At 33.7% G+C, this 22,500-nt stretch overlaps 1 protein-coding gene across 27 annotated transcripts in view; it reads left to right on the forward strand.

Moving 5' to 3' along the window:
- Positions 1-22,500, forward strand: part of FOXP2 (forkhead box P2) — a 603,320-nt gene that overhangs the window by 573,052 nt on the left and 7,768 nt on the right. For all 27 annotated transcript variants that reach the window (XM_055392142.2, XM_055392146.2, XM_063708042.1 and 24 more), the window contains 2 exon segments: positions 694-763; positions 1,524-1,687. In XM_055392142.2, coding sequence (XP_055248117.1) covers positions 694-763; positions 1,524-1,687 — 234 coding nt within the window.

A 22,500-nucleotide genomic window follows, 5' to 3' on the forward strand; every position in this document is an offset into this window, starting at 1 on the left:
TACTGGCTGGGAAGTTTGAATTTTGTTTGTTTTATAGAGAACAAGACTGCCAAACTTAAGTCCAAAATATAGTAAAACACATTTTGTGCTTAATTAACTCCATGTAGAATTTACTTATTCCCCCAAACTTCTACTGCCTAATATGAAGAGATGACTTTAATGTATTTTATCTACTATTGGCCCTTGACTTTTGATTTCTATAGTGAAGTATGTGCTAATATCTGCATTCAAGAAATAGTTAATCTATTATGTTGTCATTTAATTAACTATGGTAATTTGTTATGTTAATTCATGGTGTTCTAGAAATTAACCATTAATTATTTCCTGATTGCATCAAATTGGTAATTGTATTGTATATTTACATTTTAAAAATTTTATATGAATGTTGTTATTCTTGCAAATGAAACCTTCACACAACTAGAAACAGGTTTAAGGATCCTTAAGGTCATCTCTCACTTTGCCTGCACACCATAGTCTAAAGTTTCATTTCTTATATTCCTGGATCAAGTTAATATGTATTATGTAAAGGGTTATATATTTGAACTCTATTACCTTATTTTTGTGGCCTTATATACATCCAGTATGGACTATTAGTGTGAGACAAGCCAGAACATACCTTTATAGCTGAGACTATTGATATCCACGTTTTATATTTTGACATATAAATGATCTTTATATATTTTTTTTTTTCAGAAGTCCAACCTTAGTAAAAAATATACCTACCAGTTTAGGCTATGGAGCAGCTCTTAATGCCAGTTTGCAGGTAATGTACTTTCCCAGTTTTGTTGTATTTGAATGTTTAGGGCTTTTTTTTTTTTTTTTTTTTTTGGCATGTCTTTGTATTTAGGTGAGATTGTGATTGTTCTTAATAGTTGGTTTATCATCCAAGTTGTAGTACCTAGTACTATAGACAGCACTGGTTCTAATTCAAGCTACTTTTGATGTGAAGAAGCAAGAAGGACACCCTGTGGCAAAATCTGGAACATTCGGTTTTTCTGCAAATGCTAGATTGATAGAAGCTTTTGCAAATGCATGTGGCTATGCATTAATATTTATCCAGGCTGTCATAAATGATTTCACATCATAGTGTTGGGGAACATGGTGCTTGTGGCAAAAACTTTAAAGTTTAATTATAATATATAATTTTTATGCAGAGGAGGCAAATGTCAGGACTTCTTTATTTTGAGTTAAGTTCTGGTCATTTTTAAAAAGCAGAGCAACTGCTTATATTAAACTGGAGTATTTCATTACATGTGTGGGTTCAACATTTCATTATGCCAAAGGTTGAAACATGAGTGAGAAAGTTTGCTGCAAGGACGATTGTTTATATTTTCACATCACACTTAATTTCCTTGCATCTCTGCCACAAGTAGCCAGTTAGGAATTTTTTTTCAATACATTTTCTTTTAATCCTTCTAAAATATCTATTTCCTTATTGGAACCCATTAAAAGAAGATACATGTTTTAAAAATTATTTTAAATGCCATTTTGAAAGTTGTTTTACACAATCTTCATTTCACTAGGCTGCCTTGGCGGAGAGCAGTTTACCTTTGCTAAGTAATCCTGGACTGATAAATAATGCATCCAGTGGCCTACTGCAGGCCGTCCACGAAGACCTCAATGGTTCTCTGGATCACATTGACAGCAATGGAAACAGTAGTCCGGGCTGCTCACCTCAGCCGCACATGTAAGTGTGGTTAACAGACTCTCTAAAGGGAAGAATCTATATTAATATGCTTCTTAAATTTAGAATTTTTCTGAAGTTTTTGCTGTTGTATAAGTTAAAAATACAAATTTAAGTGGAGTTAAATTATACCACGTTCATAATGTGACAAAGTTTATCAAAATCGGTTTTAATACATTTTTTAGATGATCTCAAATGCCATATCGTTATTGTTCCAGCAGTCCTCTACAGATTCTTAGTACTACTAACATTCTCTTGGGCATAAAGCAGCGTCTAAGATGAATCTACATCTTATGGGTCATTATCACAGGTTGGTTTGTATGGTGCAATAAGAATATTCATGATGGAATAAGTTGTTATAATTTTTACTACTATTACAGGTCTCTAAACCATTTATGAACTGTAGTCAAGATATTGCCCGTTTTTATAAACTGTAAAATGCAAAGTTTAACTGTTACCCACAGTTTACATAGAAGCTAGTAAAGTGTAACTTTTTGCCTGTCTTATAAATCAGTGTAATTATATATTCAACTTTAATTACTGGTGCGTCTGTATTGGCAAAGTTTATATGTTATATTTTATGCAAGGCTACGATTCCTATTAATATTTAGCAGCTAACTATATCATTAATTACTCTAAAATCTTTCCCCTACCATCTTTTTAATGGAGCTGAGAGAGTAGAAGTATTAAAAATTGATGTATTGTGGATTTCAGAAATGTGTATGACACTTAAAAAAATGCCTGGCTTTTTTCAATAGTGTCAAGCATATTAGTGTCTTGTTTACTAAAATGTATTGACCGTGGTAGAACTCAGAATTCAGAGGAAAAAAATTTGAATCTGAATAATGAAGTGTGTACACCATTTAGCTGTCAGGATGAGTCGTAACTCATGTCTATACTTCCTAGAATTAAACGTCACATACTTCTAATTACAAGTTTTTGAGGTAAGATTAGTCCTTTCTCTTATTTTTATATTGTCTTCCTTTATTTTTCCATTCAATATCTAGTAAAAGGTCTGAAAGAGAAATATACTCTTTATATGTACCCATTTTCACTTGACCTTTCACAGGGTATTATTTTTGTTGTCTTTTTAAACATTTTATTCTGTTTGACATATTAATGTCTTTAAGATCATATGTCTAATTGCTTTATAGCACTTTTACTCTATCAGCTTTGCAAAAAAAACACACTGTGAACATTAATGTGTTTTATCAGGTTCCGAACCATTACTTCTTCAAAATGGAAAAATTTGTCTTTTGGAAGTGTCTTTAGATGTATTAAATAATACAAAAGAAGTAATAAAACTTGAAGTAGAAAGAACATGAATATATGCTCTTGAGAGTAGCAGTACTCTAAAACAAGGAAAGTGAGCAATCAGACAAAAGTTTTTATATCCCCGCTTTATCCTATCAGCCATGCAGTGGGTAGCTTGCGGCCTTTTACTTTCAGCAGTTCTCCTGAGTATGCTAATGCTCACTCCCTGTATAAAATGCTAAAACAATAAAACTTTAAAGAGCAAACAAGAGTTAGATCCTGTTTTCTGCTTAAAAAAAAGACCTATTTCAGAGAAATAAAAGATGTTCCTAATAAAAGTGTTTAAGCTGTTGGTGCAACTCCCTGTGCTCATATGCAGTATATAGTGGTTGTTATAAACTACCTATAGAGGATATGTAAACACTTATTTTTTAAATGTAATTGTGTGGTGCTAAAAATATTAAAATAAAAAATTAATGATTAATGAAATAGTTTATTAAACATTATATTTCAGAACCTGAAATAATAATTGGGCTAAATTGTAGCATTGTTAGGTGGGTATTGGTTTTCATTTGGCAATTGCTACTTCAGATTTTTCATTTTATTATTAAAGTTTATGAAATATTTCAGAGAAATATTAGTATGTATTAAATAACACCTAAAAATTATACATATAATGTCCAGTATATTGCTGCTATGGGTTTATAAAGTTGAAATGTTCATAGTTAATATATAACACACTTTATGCTTATATGAATTAGTGCGTGTGAAAAATACTTATGTTTATTTTCCATAGATAAAAGGAAAGCTTGTTGAAAATAGATTTCAGAAAAAATAAAAATTAAAAGGGGAGTAAATTGTCCCTTTTTCTAAATTACATCAATTATAATCAAAATTTTAATTATCTTGCAGAATATTGAGTCAATATTCATTCTTAAATCTGTTTCTGCTGCTGTCGTTAGGTTTTTGCATAATAGATGTCAAATATTTATGGAATATTTCAGTATTCTCTATCTTCACCTTTATAAAGTTCTAAGATGCTTGTACTTAAACCATGTTATGTATTTTATTAGGCAAAGGAAGAAATATTGATATAATTCTCTCAGTCAAAACTTGGTTGTATATAATTGAATGCATTTCAAAATACTTTGGAAATTAAACAGAAGTGAAATAATTTTTATAAGACATTTACATAGCATACTTATATCTCCTAAAATGAAGTCATGTTACTTGTTGTTTTAGAGGGGGGTAGTTGTGCTGATGCAATTGTAAACAAGAGGAAATAGGGCCTAATGGTATCAGAACATAGGTTGTAATGCCAGACTGTCAGGGTTCCAATTCCAGATTCAATAGTTAATAGCCAAGTGGGATTGAGCATGTTACTTAACATTTCTTTCCTCAGCTTTCTTAGCTGAAAATGAGGTAAGTAATAATATAATGCTTCTTATTTCATAAGATTCTTGCAAAGAAATGAGTGCCTGGAACATAATAATTGCTCCTTGTGTCTCTCATAGTGCTGTGTAAATAGGTACTGATTTATATTACTTCTTGTAATACCTCACTGTTACTAAAAATGAGTCTATAAACAATATGAAAATATTTTTGTATTTTGCATTTTAAGGCACTCTGTAAGTTTGTGGTTAGTCATTGACAATCCATTTTCTTCTCCTTCTTTCTTCTCTTATAATTCATAAAGTAAACAGATCCATAAAACTGAAACAACATGAGGCCGGGCATGGTGGCTTATGCCAGTAATCCCAGCATTTTGGGAGGGGAGGGCAGGAGGATTGCTTGAGGCCAGGAGTTCAAGACCAGCCTGGAAAACATAGTGAGACCCTGTATCTACAAAAATAATTTTAAAAATTAGTTGGGTGTGGTGTGTGCCTGTATACAGTCCTAGCTACTCAGGAGGCTCAGGCAGGAGGATAGCTTGAGCCTAGGGATTTCGAGGTTACAGTAAGCTATGATCATGCCATGGAACTCCAGCCTGCACCACAGAGTGAGACTCTATCTGTCTCTAAAAATAAAAAGTGAAACAATATGACACAAGGATTTATTATAGGTAGCACATTACCTATATTTAGGTATCTGAAGTTACCTAGTTATCTGAAGTTTAGGCAATGAACAACTCAAATAGAACAACACCAACCCAGAATCAGGGACATATCATATATGTCTTGAAAACATTGAGTATTAGTTTTGACAGGAATTTAGAATATATAAGGGAATACAGAATTTAGAATATAGGAAGTGGGACCAGACTGCTGAGTGACTTAAATATCAAGCGATGGTGTTTGTTTCAGTCAGTATACAGCTTGTTACTGTTATCAGCTTGACTTTGACACGATCAGAGCTATGCATTAGAAACAGTAATCTAAAAGTGTACTGAATGAACCATGACTTAATGAAACTCATGTATAGGAGGATATTCTGAAATTGGGAGAGACTGGAAGCAGAAAATTAATTATTGCAGTATGTAATATCTAACATAAGTACAAGACTAGGAGTGGAGAGCAAAGAATCCGTATAAGAAGTGCTGTGAAAAGAAATACTGGAACAAGACAACCAATTGAATGCTAGGGACAAAGACGAAAATTGGGAAGATTCATAGCCACTTTAAAAGTCTGCAAAGAGAAATAGAGGACACAAGAAGCAGGTTCAAAAGGGAAGATGAAGAATTCAGCATTTTACTTGGGGAATCTAAGAACCTAAATATCATTAGATTCAGGAGAAAACACTGATGATTTTTTTGATTAGTCTTTTAATTCAACTCCATTATAGTAAAATTCTACGTGGTAGAATATGAATATATACCTGAGGTTGATAGAGAAGATGTTTTTTGAAGCATTAGAAGAGTGAAATAGATATGGTCTGGTGCTTCTTAAAAATTGTGGAGAACAAGAGATGCCAAATTATCATTTATATTCCATACTCCATATTTTAACCCTTTTCTTCCACTCCAGTTTTCGCTTTATTCAGTGTCCTGAATAAAGAAAGGCCTCTTCCAAATTAATGCATTTATTTCGCTCACACTATTTGAATTTCTGCCCTTTCCCTTTTCTGGTTCCCCTCTACTCTCTTACCTAAATTCTACCTTTCCTTACAGGACTAGTCCTATTTTTTTCCAAGAGGCTTTCCCAAGGAATTTTACTATCAGGACCATGCACCCTGCTCCACACTTCTAAAGAACTTGCTTCTTATACCACTATTTTGGACTAATACTTTGTGTACATGTGTGAGTGTGTGTGCACACACACATGCACGTGTGTTTATGCATACATCTGTGTTCATTTTGCAGATATCCCTACCTTAATGACAAGTCCCTTAAAGACAGATTATGTTTTAGACAAATTATAGTATAAGAAACCCCTAGCACATTCTACTATGTCAAGTAAGCATTCAGTAAAAGTATGATACTGATTATGAAGAATCAAATTGGAGATTACAGTTAATTAGAAATGGTTTAACTTCACAAAGTAATACTTACAGGAGTATAAAATCCAGGGTTCTCCTAGAATATTGAAGAAGGAGAACAAAAGAGATTTTAGGAAGAACAGATGAGTAAATATAATGTTCATTTTTATGTGGGAGCTAAGAAAATTTTCTGAATATTGGTAGACTATACTTTTTAAGTTTTATTTTTAGTTTTAATTATTTAATTAATATGTATTTTATAACCATTCCAATTTATGTGAGTAAAAAGTGGCTTTCCACTTTGAGTAGAATGAGGCCCCTTCACCTCATTCATGATTATCACCTCAGACCTTGTTAAATTTTATTTACATTGTTGAAAGATTGAAAACAATTATCAAAATTTAGGCAATATAAATCAGATGAATGTTTAAGGGGATTTCAGCAAAAAGTAGGCAAGGTTAAAGCCAGGCGACATTGTATAGATTCTACATAATAATTTTTTGAAACTTCTTTGACTGTTTTGACTCAACTACTTGTTGATTCAAAGCAAGTACTTGACTTTTAAAACATTTTTATTTTCTATTGCTGTTCAAAGAGTCCTAGAACCATCCATGGTATGAATAAAGGAAAACGATACTTTAAGTGTCCGAGCTGAGTATCATTACAATTTATAATATTGTTCCCTTATGCACCTGAATGCCAATATTCCCTTTTTCAGAGTTATATAGAATATGAATTAAAAATGACTAGCTTCCTATTTTATATAGACATTTACCTCTAGAAATGTTTAAAAGGTTAGGATTGATGCTGTCTTTAAGCTGAAATAATTTGAACTTACTATCTTCTCTCATGTGTTGGACTTAAGTGAATGACAAGAGAAGAAAACATGTAGACTAGACCTGGAAGATGAACGCATACTGATACAATCAATCCATTTCCTGTCTACTTCCCAACCTAAGGCAAGAAGTGGAATTTAATGATGTACCCACCATGTTTAGTTCTACTCAGTTGTTTCTTTTTGTATTAAGTGATTGTTTCTCCTCATTCTCAATAAATTGGTTCCGATTTGCTGTTCTTCCTCGTATAAAATGTTAAATGAGATTCCCATTTTTATATTTTCAAATGTTGTGTCTAGAGATCAAAATAAATATTCTTCCCTAGCTGGTTTTGTATTGAGTGCTTTACTCACAAAGCCTCCCATTGTCATGTCATTCCCCTTTCTGATTATTAGAGTCTCCTACTGTTGAGTTTTCAGATCCTTTCTTATATGTCATTCGTGACTCCTCTTAGCCTCTATGTCATTTCAAAGTTTTGCTTGCTAAATATTCTATATTCGTTGTAGGTGATTATTATTTTCTCCTGTTAGTAAAGCAATTATTTGAAGCTTGAAAGTTAAAAATCTTTTATATAGAATGTTAATATATTGGATATAATATAAGAAAATTAATTTATTGTGTCCTTAGAAGGCAAACCCTTAGCAGAAGAAAATAAAAGGCTGAGGTGTCATATAAAAGGAGTAATGTAGTATTATTTCAGAATTGCAATAGAGATCATAAGATTTTTTTTAAATTTGCATGTCAAATACCTATTCAACATGCTCCAGAACTTTGTATACATCACATACCCCAGTCATCTTTACAACATCCTCTTCTTCTTCATAACCTCAGTTGTTAAATCATTTCAATATTATACTTTGGCCTCTCCTGTTGATAATATTTTGCCCCATAGATAGCTAAAAGGTGCTCCTAGACCCTCACTGGATTAAACAGTATTGAAAATCTAAACTTTGAATTGTCATAAAACATAATGAAAATATAAGTATATAATATTACATTTCTTCCTTCTATTCTCTTTGGCTGCCTTAAAATTTAAATTGCTATTTGTAGGCACATGTAGAATTTGCAGACCCTACATCTTTGGTTGCTGATATTTTATATAAAATCCCTACAGATCTTAGATCTCTCTGTGGACAAAAGCATTTGAAATTGGAGTGGCTCTGTATTTCAGAGGAAAGCAGTTGGAAGTGACTGACAACTTGAGCAAATGGAATGCTCTTTCTCATTGTTTTCATTCCTGTTAAGCCTGTACTATTTTTGCTGATGTTTTGGATCATTATGTTGCATTGCAAAACTCTAAACATGAAAGCTTTTTTTTTGCCTCACATATGTTTTCATAGACTTTTTAATTAACAATTTTTCAGTCAACTTTATTTTTTTCTAACATTTCTGGTCCTCTTACAATTTTTCTTCTGATTTAATTCCATTTTTATTTAATCTCTAAACTTTTTGATTAACTTTGCTAGTTAGCTTTGAGATCTCTTTCCAAAGTGATTGTATGGAACTTATGATTATGCCAGCTCTTTATCATCTCATCTTTTTTTTTAAGTGCTACAAGTGTGGATCAGTAGCTGCTGTTCTTTTTTACATTATTCCAGTCCCCATATGTGGCACTTACAACTCATTCCAGTTCCTCTTAATAAAAAGATCCTCCCAGAGATACAGTGCCTTTAGCTAAAAAGTGTTATATCCCCACCGTGCCAATTGTGGAAATTTGTGGGTTCCTATAGGGTTTTGAAGGATTTTTATAGAACTATACAGATGATATCTGACATCCGTGGTGTGAATTCCCACAATTTAGGCAAAGTGTGTCAGAAAACTTTTAGCTGACAGTATTGTAGCTTACTGCTTCTGTTTTATATCTAAAGAAGGTACTTTGTTAGAAGATACAACTTCATTTGCACTAACACTAGTTGAGCCTTAAAAATTTCCTTTCTCTAACGGTCAAAAAATGATTACTGAATTGTTAAAGAAGGAATAATGCTTCAGTGTTAACTTTTTCCTACTTTCAGTACCAGGGGAAAAAAAATGAAGATCTTATGTACTGCTATGGTATTTTAATTTCAGCTTTCAACATAGGACTTGGGAAGTGGATATATGTTGGTGACCAGAGGCATTTAATAAATAAAGAGACTTACATAAAGTCAACTGTTATTTCAGAATATTCCTTTATGTGAAGGTAATTTACATGATAAGAAATTATGTCTTAATGTATGTTAAAATTATGTGCATTTTGACTGCTCTGGCAGAATTTAAAATTTACCACTCACAGAAGTAACATGTTATACTTGAATATTTCAACACCAAGAAACACAGGGTTACTACATTCCATAGCCAGTTTCTATCATTAGAATAGCATTAAATAATTTATATAAGCAACAGATGATCAAATCATTTCACATAACTACTGAAAACTAACATTGTTTAGTTTGTTCAACATTATCTTCGTTTTGAAGACAAAATGGAGTAAAATCAGCAAGACACTTAAAAGGTAGGAGGACAAGTCACCATTGATCACACAATGTTATCTTACTATAAAAAAATGTATATTTGCAACATTAAATCTGAGGTTCCTTTTGTTAATTAGCAAGTCAAAGAAAGGACATGGTGCACTAGATTTAGAATAAAAAGTACATATTGTTGGCAGGGTGCAATGGCTCATGCCTGTAATCCCAGCACTTTGGGAGGCCAAGGTGGGCAGATCACCTGAGGTCAGGAGTTCGAGACCAGCCTGGCCAATATGGCAAAACCCCGTCTCTACTAAAAATACAAAAGTTAGCTGGGCACGGTGGTGGGGGCCTGTAATCCCAGCTACTCGGGAGGCTGAGGCAGGAGAATCTCTTGAACCCAGGTGACAGAAGTTGCAGTGAGCTGAGATCAGGCCACTGCGCTCCAGCCAATGTGACAGAGAGAGACTCCATCTCAAAAAAAAAAAGTACATATTACTTTTACTCCTTATTCCATCTAATGTTTAGAAGTAATAGAGTATATAACTAAGCAAAACTCAACTCAGGAGAAAGCCAGAGTTTGAGTCAGTTCTGTGGTTTAATTTGAACAAAGGAATAGTGTCAGCAAAGCAGTCAGTCTCAGAAATTAGGCAGACCTAGTGACATGAGCAATATGCAGTCCAGGTAAAGTAGCCTCTGTAAAGGTATTCCAAGAGACAGCTTCACAGGAGCCAGCAGCGGATGGGTAACAACTCCAATAGGGCAGTTTGGTAATAGGAAATAGATAACAGTTGAGAAAAATGGGTAAGCCACATCCAAAAGAGCGGCCACAGCAGTAGGGCTCAACTACAGGACTTTGAGGTCAAGATCTTCAAGGAGCCAGAATGCAAGTTAACAAATGTAATTACAGATAAACTGGAACATACACCCCATATACTCATATTACCTATCTGATTTTTGACCGAAACTTGGTCCAACAAATAAGGCAATAATACAATTTTTGGATTAATGATTCAAAGGAGAATTGGAGCAGCAGCAAGACTGACTTAAAGGCGAAGTGTCAAGATGTGATTTAGACTTTATTTGTCTGGCCAACAGATTAGAACTATAAGGGTCCTTAGATCCACAGCTGAATGTTTATTGATAGTTTTCGTTTATGAGACACAAATTGGAATGGTACCAATTGTATCTCAGTGGCCAACTAATTTGTTTCTGAGATTGGGCACAATATATTTGTACTTATCAATGATGAAAGTAATTACATCTATATTTTCATTTTATTACAGCTGTTTTGGTCACAACTATCACTTTTATAAAGTCAAATAGAGTGATAAATCCTGAAGAATTTCATTGTGTTTTTTAAAAATTGACTCTACAGCAAAACTATCTGAAATCATTTGGGAGTGAGCCTAAATCATGTAAAATCTAGTTCCTTTAAACAATATTGCATAAATTTAAATACATTTCATATAATGTTGAAGGTAAGAGCAGGAAATTCTAGAGAAATGTTGATATACATATATATGCATGCAGTTTATAAAATTATGTTTCACTGACCTTTACCCACCTTTTTGTTGTTTCTTTGGACTGATACTGACTTTTTTTTTTCTTTTTTTTTTGAGATGCAGTTTTGCTCTTGTTGCCCAGGTTGGAGTGCATTGGCACGATCTCAGCTCAATGCAACCTCTGCCTCGCAGGTTCAAGCAATTCTCCTGTCTCAGCCTCCTGAGTAGCTGGGATTACAGGTGCCTGCCGCTACACCCGACTAATTTTTTTATATTTTTAGTAGAGTCGGGGTTTCACCATGTTGGCCAGGCTGGTCTCGAACTGCTGACCTCAGGTGATCCACCCGCCTCGACCTCCCAAAGTGCTGGGATTACAGGCATGAGCCACCGCACCTGGCTGGACTGATACTGACTTTAAATGGAACTTTATAACTCCACCATGGAATCAGATCTCTTGAGTTGTAAGATGTAATTATAAACTGTCATCATTAAGAATGGAAATACATCTTAGAAGAGAAAATTTCATCACAATTATCTGAAAATAATATTCCTTTGCCATCAATGCTAAGCGGCTGCAGTTTTTAGAAAATAGACTAAGGGAGGATAACATTTTTATCCTGGCTTATGATGAAAATTAAAATTTATTTTGATATTTATCATTAGCCAGGGAGAAAAGGTGTGGGAAATTTAGTAGGGCGTTTTCTACTTATATCCTGGATAAAGGAAACTATACAGTTAATATGGAACGCAGAATCATTTGTTCACTCCAATTTTTGAATCCCCTTTTCATAATTGCACATTTCTTTAAGAAGGAATATTTTCGTTTTCATCAAGGGATAAGGAGGGGGATTATTTCTGTAGAACTGAAGTGATAATCTGAGTACTGTCCTACTGATAGCTACTACATGCAAACTCATTCAAATAAAAACAAAGATCAATTCATTTAACACTAGAATTTTTATGTCAAACGTTATTTTAATTTACCAAAGAGAAAATCTTGAAAGATAAGAAATGGGAATAAAGAACTACATAAGTAATAACTCTGTTGTATAATTTCTTAGCTGATAAAAGTTAAGAACATCTTTTTTCATTTCTAGTAGTTTTAATTGGACATCTTTCTTATTCAGTCCTATAGATAAGAGAGCTAAATACTTTTCTAAAATATACTTAAATTTAGAATGTAAAAATCTTAATTTCTGTGGAGAAAGCCTGGTTTATCCTTTCCAAAGAATAAAATCTTAAGTAGAATGAAATAAACAATTTATTTATGACTGTATAATTAACTTTAATTACTCACATTTAATTATGTTATCCTTAGATCAGCTCTCATTTTTAAAACTATTAATATGATTTCTGTTAAAAGTGAACTTTTCTACTTAAAACTTTAATGTCACTTATATTATTAGCTTTTTTCTGTGATATGTTAAATAAAATAAAACATTTCCCAAGTGGAGAAACAAAATATTACTCTAAAAGTTACATAGGCTTAAGAAATGAATTGTGTATCATTTCAACCTGACTTCACACAAATGGAGATAACTAAACTTGTCGTTTTCATGAATCTACCATCAAATTCCAAAAATAATTATGTAATTTCCTTTATATATACTAGAAAGAAATGAGTAAAATTGAATTTCCATAATTTCCATTTTTATATAAGCTTCCTAACTGAGCGTCAGTTATTTTACCAGTTTTCCTGTGAAACTTTGTCTTTGAAAAAAACGAATACTTTTTTTGTATGTTCTGTTTGACGAGATTTATATTTTCCAATATGTCAGTCAATACAGGTTAGCTACTCAAAAGTAACAAACGAAAACAAGAGTTAAGCTCAGGAAAAGACATTTAAATAATCCTGTGCTTATATTTTGAATTCATTTTACATCTTGAAAACAGCAATGTTATAGAGTAAGAATGAGGGTTTTGCCATTGGCAAATTGGAACTAATTTGAATGAAAATTTATTCAATCACGTATGAAATTGATAAAGTGCTAATCATGTATTTATTTTGAATGCTTAGATACAAAGAGTTATCATCATTAATTCAATAATCTTGTGCCAAGTACTGAAGATTGTAGATGGTTAAAAGGAAATCTCATCTTTTTACAGCATTTTTCTAATCTAGAAGGTTTTGATGCTATTTTGAGAAGTAGTCAAAAGCTATGCATATCAATGGGGAACATATGACTATAGCAATACTCAGTCTATTTTGATATTTTTAAATGTCATTAATTAACAGTTAGGACATAACAGTATATAAGAGGCAAAGAAGAATTCATAGGATTATACACATTTTCTTTATTTTATTTTATTATTATTATTATTTATTTTTTGAGACGGAGTCCCGCTGTGTAGCCGAGGCTGGAGTGCGGTGGTGCAGTCTCAGCTCACTGCAAGCTCCGCCTCCCCGGTTCAGGCGATTCTCTTGCCTCAGCCTCCTGAGTAGCTGGGACTACAGATATACACCACCAGGCCCGGCTATATATATATATATATATATATATATATATATATATTTTAGTAGAGATAGGGTTTCTTCTTGTTGGCCAGTCTGGTCTCGAACTCCTGACCTCAGGTGATCCACCCGCCTCGGCCTCCCAAAGTGCTGGGATTATAGGCGTGAGCCACTGTACCCGGCCTAAAACGTTTTCTAGCGGAGCTAGTTAATGTATTCCACGTAAGTTAAAGGTATCCAAATTAAATTAAGTAGAAGTAAGGATCAAGACACTTTAAAATAAAGGATTTGAACAAGTCTATATTGAATGGGTAATAGATGCATAGTTCAAGGCCTACACGTATTTCAGTATATTTAATATGTTTCTCAAAGTACTGTATGCGTAAGTTCATTTGACAGGATAAAGATTGCTGTATTGGATGAAATAAAATCAGTTTCCATAATAAAATTGAAGCATCAGAGTCCTAACACTGTTTCTGAGGATAGCTTTTTGAGTGTTCTCTGGGGAGTAACATTTTTTAGAGTAATGATCCATGATTACTATAGAAGTATGTTATAACCTTCAGGTGTGCTAGGACAGGTGACAAGGCTAATCATATCTATAGGGTTTTTTAAAAGATGTATTTCTTTTGTAAAAAGTTGGTTATTACTTTTAAAAGGTATGCTATTTGAATGTATTGGATATTTTCTCAAATAACTAGAATTATAATAAGAAAAGGTGTAAGGGAACTGCCTGCAATTAGTAAACCACATACAAACAATTTTAATCTAGTCTAAAATTTAGTCTTGCTTTATAGATGTTTGATAAAATTAACATCACATTGCTGGAAATTGCCCATATTGTAGATATGAGTCATAAATTTTAAGGTTTTATTAACAGCATTTGTTGACATTTGTCATAAATGAGGTCAGGAGATTGAGACCATCCAGGCCAACATGATGAAATCCCATCTCTACTAAAAATACAAAAAAATAGCTGGGCGTGGTTGCGCGCGCCTGCAGTCCCAGCTACTCAGGAGGCTGAGGCAGGAGAATCGCTTGAACCCTGGAGGCGGAGGTTGCAGTGAGCCAAGATCACGCCACTGCACTCCAGCCTGGGTGACAGAGCAAGAATCCGTCTCAAAAAAACAAAAAACAAAAAAAAACAAAAAACAAAAAAAAACAAACTTAAGACTTAAAATCTTTATTGTTAACTTCATGGAATTAATAAACACTACATTTCTAAGACCTGATTGAATTTACATTGTGCCAGTGAGTCTCTCATAAGTGATGACAGTATATAAATATTCTAGTCATTAACATTTGCTAGTATCTAAATAAGCAAAGAAGAGAAGACATACGATTCTACTGTTTAACATCTATTGACTTAAATTTTGAACATCTCAGTTTAAGAGGACTTTATTCATAGTACTTTTTTATTCTAAAGAAAAATAGGAACGGTTTATAGAACCTTTGACTTAGTCTTGAGTAAGGAGAAAATGAATAAAATTTACATTACTCTAGGGAATACACTGTGTGACCACAATCTAAAAGGATAAACTTTCCCTTTATAATTTGACTGTTTGCTTTAGGGTATAGGCAAGCATTAACATTACTTCTGCCGTTCATTAGTGTCTTAGGTACTGGTAAATTTCACAACAAAAGCAACACATATCTTTAGGCAACAAATTTGTTTATCAGTGTATCAGTGTAGTTAGTCCTCTGTTTGTGTTTTTGGAATATACCATTAATGAGGGTGCCTGTAAAACGGTGAGATTAAACTAATCAACTGCTACTTTGCAATGTTTTCAAGTAGAGGCTTGTGAAGTTGAATGACCCATAGATGAGTTTCATTCATTTAAATTGGATAAACATTTATTGAACACCTATTGTGTGCATCATACTCTGCTAGAAACTGTGGCAGATGATCAGTGTCTACGGAGGTAAAACTCTAATAGAGGGATAAGTACATAGGTAGTAATAGAGACCAAGTGAAGGAATGAAGAGAGTTGCAAACAAATTGTGAAGTTAACGACTGAAGCCTGCACATGCACGTGGGGAATCGGAAAAGACTTCATGAAGGATGTAATTTTGAGTTAGGCTTAATGTGAAGTCAATTTTTAGGTTGAACTTTATGAAATTATTCATATTTGACTTTTTTTCCTAAAAAATAGCCATCTTAAATATTTCAACCTAGTATTCAGCAGAGATGAGGAAAGGCAGGATAGATGTAAAGGACATGAGGAGATGAGCAAAGATGACTAAAACATGGGTTTCATTCAGAGAACAATGACTCGTTTGCCTCAGGACAGGCAGCCTGCCTGGATGGGGATACCTGTAAAATGAGATTGCCCAGGAGTTTGAGAGCCGTATCTTACAGCTCATTAATTTCCAAGCTGCTGATATGTAGGGACATGTCTTAAAGTTTACCAATTATTTGGAGATGCTTAGCAAGACCCTCAAGGGTATATGTTACCTACTTTTAAAAAGCCCTACATGCTTTCTTTTTGGTACTTCTCTCCGGAAATAGGTGACTCTTTTTTTTTTTTTTCTTTTTTTTGCTTGAGAAACTAGCAACACTTTATGCCCCTTCCTTCAATATTCAGTTTTAAAATACATTTTTTCCTTAAAATGCTATAAGAACACAGATGAAAAATTAAAAATAAATAAAATGTCCGGAGACCACACATCAATGTTATTGTGGCCATTGCTGTTACTAGCACCTGAATCACAGAGAAGACTGTGGGGGAATTTGTTTTCAGAATCTTTTCATCTTCACTTTCTAATATCCAAACTTTCTGAGATTTGCTTTCATTGTTCTTGAGCAATTAAAATAACAAATACAAAGATTCATAGAGGTTGCTTGAGAGTCATGAAAAGTTAAGATGTATTTTAACTATTTTATTGATTTTTAACTTTCAGTATTTTTGACAGATTTAGGCTCTTCTATCTCCTTGGTAGAGCATAAAAAGAAATATTTCATGTACATTGTAAATTTATAGAGTTCAGTGATGCGATCTCAGCTCACTGCAACCTCCACCTCCCAGGCTCAAGCAATCTGCCTGCCTCAACCTCCAACATAGTTGGGATCATAGGCACCCGCCACCATGCCCGGCTAATTTTTATATTTTTAGCAGAGATGGTGTTTCACCGTGTTAGCCAGGCTGGTCTCGAATTCCTGACCTCATGTGATCTGCCCGCCACGGCCTCCCAAAGTGCTGGGATTACAGGCGTGAACCACCATGCCTGGCCTACATTGTAAATTTAAAAGTAGTAAATGCAAAACCTTTTTACTCCACAATCTATAAATTCTTCACTTCTTTCCACCATTTCTAATCCTACCACCTTAGTGGTCTGACCATCATGAACTTATTACATTGTTTTAGTAAGTTCCCATTTGGTAACTCTACCTGCAGTGTCCTACACTAAGCCTATATTTTGCAAATTCATCTTCATAAAACTCTTCTACCTTTTCATTATCCTGCTCAAAAACCATCAATAGCCTTTGAGCAGAGATTAAATTTAAACATCATGAAATGCAACTCAAAGGCCTTCTCGTCATCTGACCTCATTCTGCTATTCTAACACACACACAAACACACACATTATCACCAGCCCTCCTTCCCCCATGCACTCTCAGGGTTCCCATAACATGTCTACGATTCTCCATTTTCCCTATTTCTACTTGGAATGTCCTCTCTCTCATCTCTGCATAATAAAAATTTTCACCTATTACAAAGCCTACGTGAAGCTACACCACTCTCCTTCATAGAGCACTCACTGATTGAATTGTCAGAATTTATCTCCCCTTTTATAATACTTTACCTACTGTGGCATTGATCACATTCTGCCTTGTGTTAAACTTACTTGTACATATGTCTTACCTCCTCTATTAGACTGAAAACTTGATGATAACAGGAACCATTGTCCATGCAGCCCCTGTCCCAGAAGTTTACACACAATGTCTATTGACTGGATTTTTTTTTTCCACTTCTAACAAGAAGTAACTTTTATCCTCCTAGAGGTACTTCAGTTTCAGTTACTGACTTTGTACCTCTGTCAGGGAATAATAACAAACTTTATATCTCTCCATTACTCAATAGTTCTTTTCCTCCAGTTGTCTAAAGAAGTTCCAAATATGTTTCTAAATCTCACAAATGTAAATTAAATTAAATTAGGAGCTGGCTATGCCTTTTTAAAGCAAGAAACATAAATTGGTGTTTTTTTGTAGTAAGGAAAAGGTTGTGTACTGAAAGGATCAATTAAATTTGAAGTCTTCTATTTCATGGATAGAACAATTTTTAAAGCATTTGCAATGAATTCCTGGATTCTGGTTTGCAGAAATATTCATTATTTGCCAAATGGGTAATTTGCACTAAAACCAAAGTTGATGTTACTTCAGTGCCCCCTTAAAGGAAAGTGATGTTTTATCAGGCTTAGAAAAACTGCTACTGAAATAGACATAAGTCCCTTCTATCTGTGACCTTCTATGGCAAAGGTTTGTACTCTTTAATCTGTAATAATACAAGTACTTGGCATATTTTAGGTGCCCAGTAAATAAATGAATCACTGGAAAGACTATACCCGTTACACTCCTGCCTTAAGCTATGTTAAAAATTTACTGGGAGGCTGAGGCAGGAGAATCACTTGAACCCGGGAAGGCGGAGGCTGCAGTGAGCCAAGATCGTGCCACTGCACTCCAGCCTGGGCAACAAGAGCGAGACTCCATCTCAAAAAAAAAAAAAAAAAAAAAAAAAAAGTTGAAGAAAGTAGTGCATAAATTTCAAAAGAAAGTAGTGCATAAATTTCAAAACAGTTGGAGAAAAATGGCATAATGAATGTCTGAACCATCTAGAGGACATCTTCAGATCCAGAAAGGGGATTTTATCACTAGGACAGTCAAGAATTTCTTTCTTATTTCCATCTGAACTTGCTCTTACTTTACTGTCTTTAATGAATTATATTAAGAATACATGTGTTTTAATACTGTTAGAACATTGGCATTCTTCTTAGAGGCAGGTAAGTTTTCCAATTGTTAACTCCTATATCACTTAATTGCTGCTTTTCTTAGGACACTTAGGGCTGGCAATCTTGTACATTTATTCTTCTTATACTAGACTACAAGTTATTTGATAGATATTAAAAGCCTCACTGTGCCTTATATATAGAAGATACTCAATAAATTTTTGTTAAATTAGTGATTGGCAATAGGAGATAATGTTAATATGTTATTGGCTTTTCCTGTCAAAGTGAGATTGATGCTCTTTACATCATTATAGATACAGGGGACTTGACTCAATCCACAGCATAAAGGAATTCCTGGAGGAAAATTTTACTTTCTAACAGGCTTATGTATATTGCTACATCTCTTAAAATTTTCATTATTTAGTCATATTAAGTTAATCTATTTAAGATTTTTCTAGCTATATGTATATTATCAGAACTTCATAAGCCCCAACGTGCATAGCAAATGTGATGCAGGCCTGGATCAATGCATGTGTGTTAATGATTTTAATGACAAGCTAATGATGAGGCCTGTGATGGATGACTGAGGAGAATAAATGTAGGAGCACTATGTACAGAGCATTTCAAAGATGGCTCCTCTACTTTGAAATTTACTTTCTTCTATTGATCTGAAAGTGGTCTGAGACATAACCTGGCCATTTAGCTTAGTATTTTAGTGACCCAGAATTTGTTGGTAAATAATTTTTTGAAATAACTATAGCAATATGTTGTGTTGTTTTATTTCCTTTTATTACCTTAAATATACTTTTAAGGAAATGTGACTAGTCATTAATAACTCTAATGCCAGGCATCTGATATGTGAGGCACATATATCTTTGTTTCATGACTTTTTTGATACAGTAATAAAAATCTCACTTTAGGAAGAGGTACTGAAATACTTTTAGAGCTAACGAAGCTCATACAATGTTAAAAAATTAATTTCTGTATTGATACCATACTTTCTTCCAAAAAAGGTTATAAGGTTATTATATATTATGACTGTGTTCAGTGTTTATTGATCACTTATGATCCAGGTACTATTTCAAGTGTTTTACATATATGCAAAATAATTTAACCCTTATAACGAGTGTATAAGGTAGTCACTGTTTTCCTTGCTTTATGGGTAAAGAAATGGAGATACAGAGAGGTTAAGTAGCTTTTCCAAGGTTGCATAGCTAGGAAGTAAAGGAGCCAGGCTTCAAACCCAAGGATTTTATCCTCAAAGCCCACTATATTCTTAACCACTTAATCACTGCTGCGTGACTAAAGATTATAAATGAGGTGCCTAAACTATTCAGTGTTACTTTATACCACACTTAGAAGTTAATCAAAATACTAAATACATAAAATGTAACATGGTAAATTATATTCTTATAATTAAAAACCTGTAGATAATTCTACATGAGAAGAGGATTCATAATGAAGAATTGGTGAGCACAGAAGAGAGTTTCTTTAAAGGGATTCTTTTATTTTATTTGAATTGTCAGGGATGTTTCTGTGTTGGAAAGAAGCATTTTTGTAGAAGAAAACCTAATTATCCTATGGTAGTGTAACACATGGCACCTTGAAGAATTTGCAAAAATGAACACCACAGAAATATCCACTTTTTCTTTCGGAAATAAATTTAATGGCTCTCATATCCTATAATGGGGCAAAAAGAGAAAGAAATTGCCAATGGTCACAAGAAGAGACTAATTCTCTATTCATCCTGCAACCCACAAAAGGCATGTGACTTCATTGTGTTCCATTTCTTTTGAGTTGGCATATAACTTGACAAGTGAAAACGTGGAGCACTTTGAGATCCAAAAATGAGAAACCTAATATAAATAGAGATAATTATAATAGAAATTTTATTTTTATTGAAAAGTATTCCACCAATTTATAGGCATAGGTACTGTAACTTTCAAGCAATTTTATTTTCTGGAATGTTGAAACTTCTCTTGCTACTTTTTATTTCTTTCTCTGATATTATATTGATGGCAAATAGATCTTTTAAAAATTGAGCATTAATAATTATTGACTTTAGTTTGCTTTATTTTAGGAAATTAGCAGCCTAACATTGTAGCCATTGGGGAAAATTTTATTTACAGCTTTTCCAGCTCTGATATCTTTTTCACTAGTTCTGAATGGAAAATATTCCAAGAATACTTAATTTCAGAGAGATATCTTCTCTATTAGAATTAGTGCAATGAAACTCTTAATGCCTTCATGGCACGTAATTTATTCACTCAGCATGTATTTACAGTGTGCTATGTGTAATGTCTCCTGATCTGTGAAGTTCACAGTCTACTTGGCAAGATAAAGTATAGCTACCAGTAGAAAGAGTTAAGTGACAGTGCATGTGATTAAGGCAATATGGGGTAGCAGAAATAACAAGGTTCCAAGAAACTTTCTAGAGGCCAGTGTGTGTGTTAGTCTTTGCTGTGCCTGTATGCAGACACTTGGACAGTCACTCCTTTACTCATCTGTAAAATGGGAAGTCAAATAACAATAACGTTACATTAGACCCAGTTTTAGGATTCAAAGATTCTGTAGTTTTGAGCATCAGAATGACCAAAAAATGCTTTGAAGGTTCAGAGTAGATCAATGAAATGTGGACAGGTCGAAGTCTTTAGGAAGTAGACACAGTGTGAGTTGATCCTTAAGTGCTAGACAGGATGTGTGTGAATAGACAGAACAGGGTAGAAGGATGTTCCATGTATACACGGAGAGTTGAAAGGGGAAACACAGCCTGAGTCTCCATGAAAAATGTCTTGGAGTAGGAACTGAGCACAATGTTTCTGGGATGATGTTTTGAGTCTGGAATGGAAGTTATTATTCAGAAATACTGTTGTACATAGATAGGTGGAGGTCAGATCATAGTTTATTGAGAATGGCTGAAGGGTTTTAGCTTAATCCTATTTCAACCCCCTGTGTCTCAGTTCAGACATATTTTTATACATGGCAGTGGCGTAATGAAATAAATAAAATTCTTGCATATTAAAATTTTCTGAGACTACAATAGAACATACCTCTTTAGTCATTCTTTTAAAAATTTTTTCTTTATGTGCTTTTTTTAGAGACAGGGTCTTGCTTTGTTGCCCAGGCTGGCATTCCTCCCACCTCAGCCTCCCAAGTAGCTGGAACTACAAACATGGCTTCTATGTGCTTGTTTCTAAATAATACATCCTACTTGTTATTCCTCTTTATCAAGAACTTGAGATTTTTCCACGAGGTTCTTTGTTCAAATAAAACCCAACCCAGAAAGGTTAACCCAAATGAACCAGATGCATATGATATTGCAGTGGTTTTGCTGAGGAAACAGTTGAAATGCAGCAGGGAATTCAGAAACTGTCAGAGGAGGGGGACCTCCGAGGTCTTCCCAAGTGTCCTGAGTATATTAAAACACACTCCTGCACAAGAGCTCACATCTGTATCTAAAACTATGGGATGCCCAAAATAATGCTTATTGACTTGAAGGGAGTCACCTAGACCACTGCTAGATATCTATGTATGTGGCTTGACAGTAACTCAATATCTATTTAGAAATACTCAGCTATTAAAGCCTGAAAGTTTTGAATATTCGCAGGTCATTTGTGAGACCTAATTAGAAAAAGGTGCTATTATATTAACCTTAGGAGTTTATTCTAATTATTTCCAGCACTTAGAGTTTAGCATTCTCTAAAATGTTCTGAATCCCAGATTAAACCAGGAAAATCTAAAATTATAAATTCAACTTATAACTATTATTAAATCAAAATGTCATTTTTTATAAAAGTCATTAAATGAATATGAACTTTCACAAGTAATCTCATTAGAAGATTTCATTTGTATATTTTAGAGGGTACTTTGGGAATATTAACATTAGATTTAATAAATGTTGAAAATTCTGTACATGTCTACATGATACTGTAATATATGTTGGTTCATCTATTATTTTACTCAA

Source organism: Gorilla gorilla, chromosome 6 (assembly GCF_029281585.2).
Source record: "Gorilla gorilla gorilla isolate KB3781 chromosome 6, NHGRI_mGorGor1-v2.1_pri, whole genome shotgun sequence".
In the NCBI taxonomy this organism is placed as follows: Eukaryota; Metazoa; Chordata; class Mammalia; order Primates; family Hominidae; genus Gorilla; species Gorilla gorilla.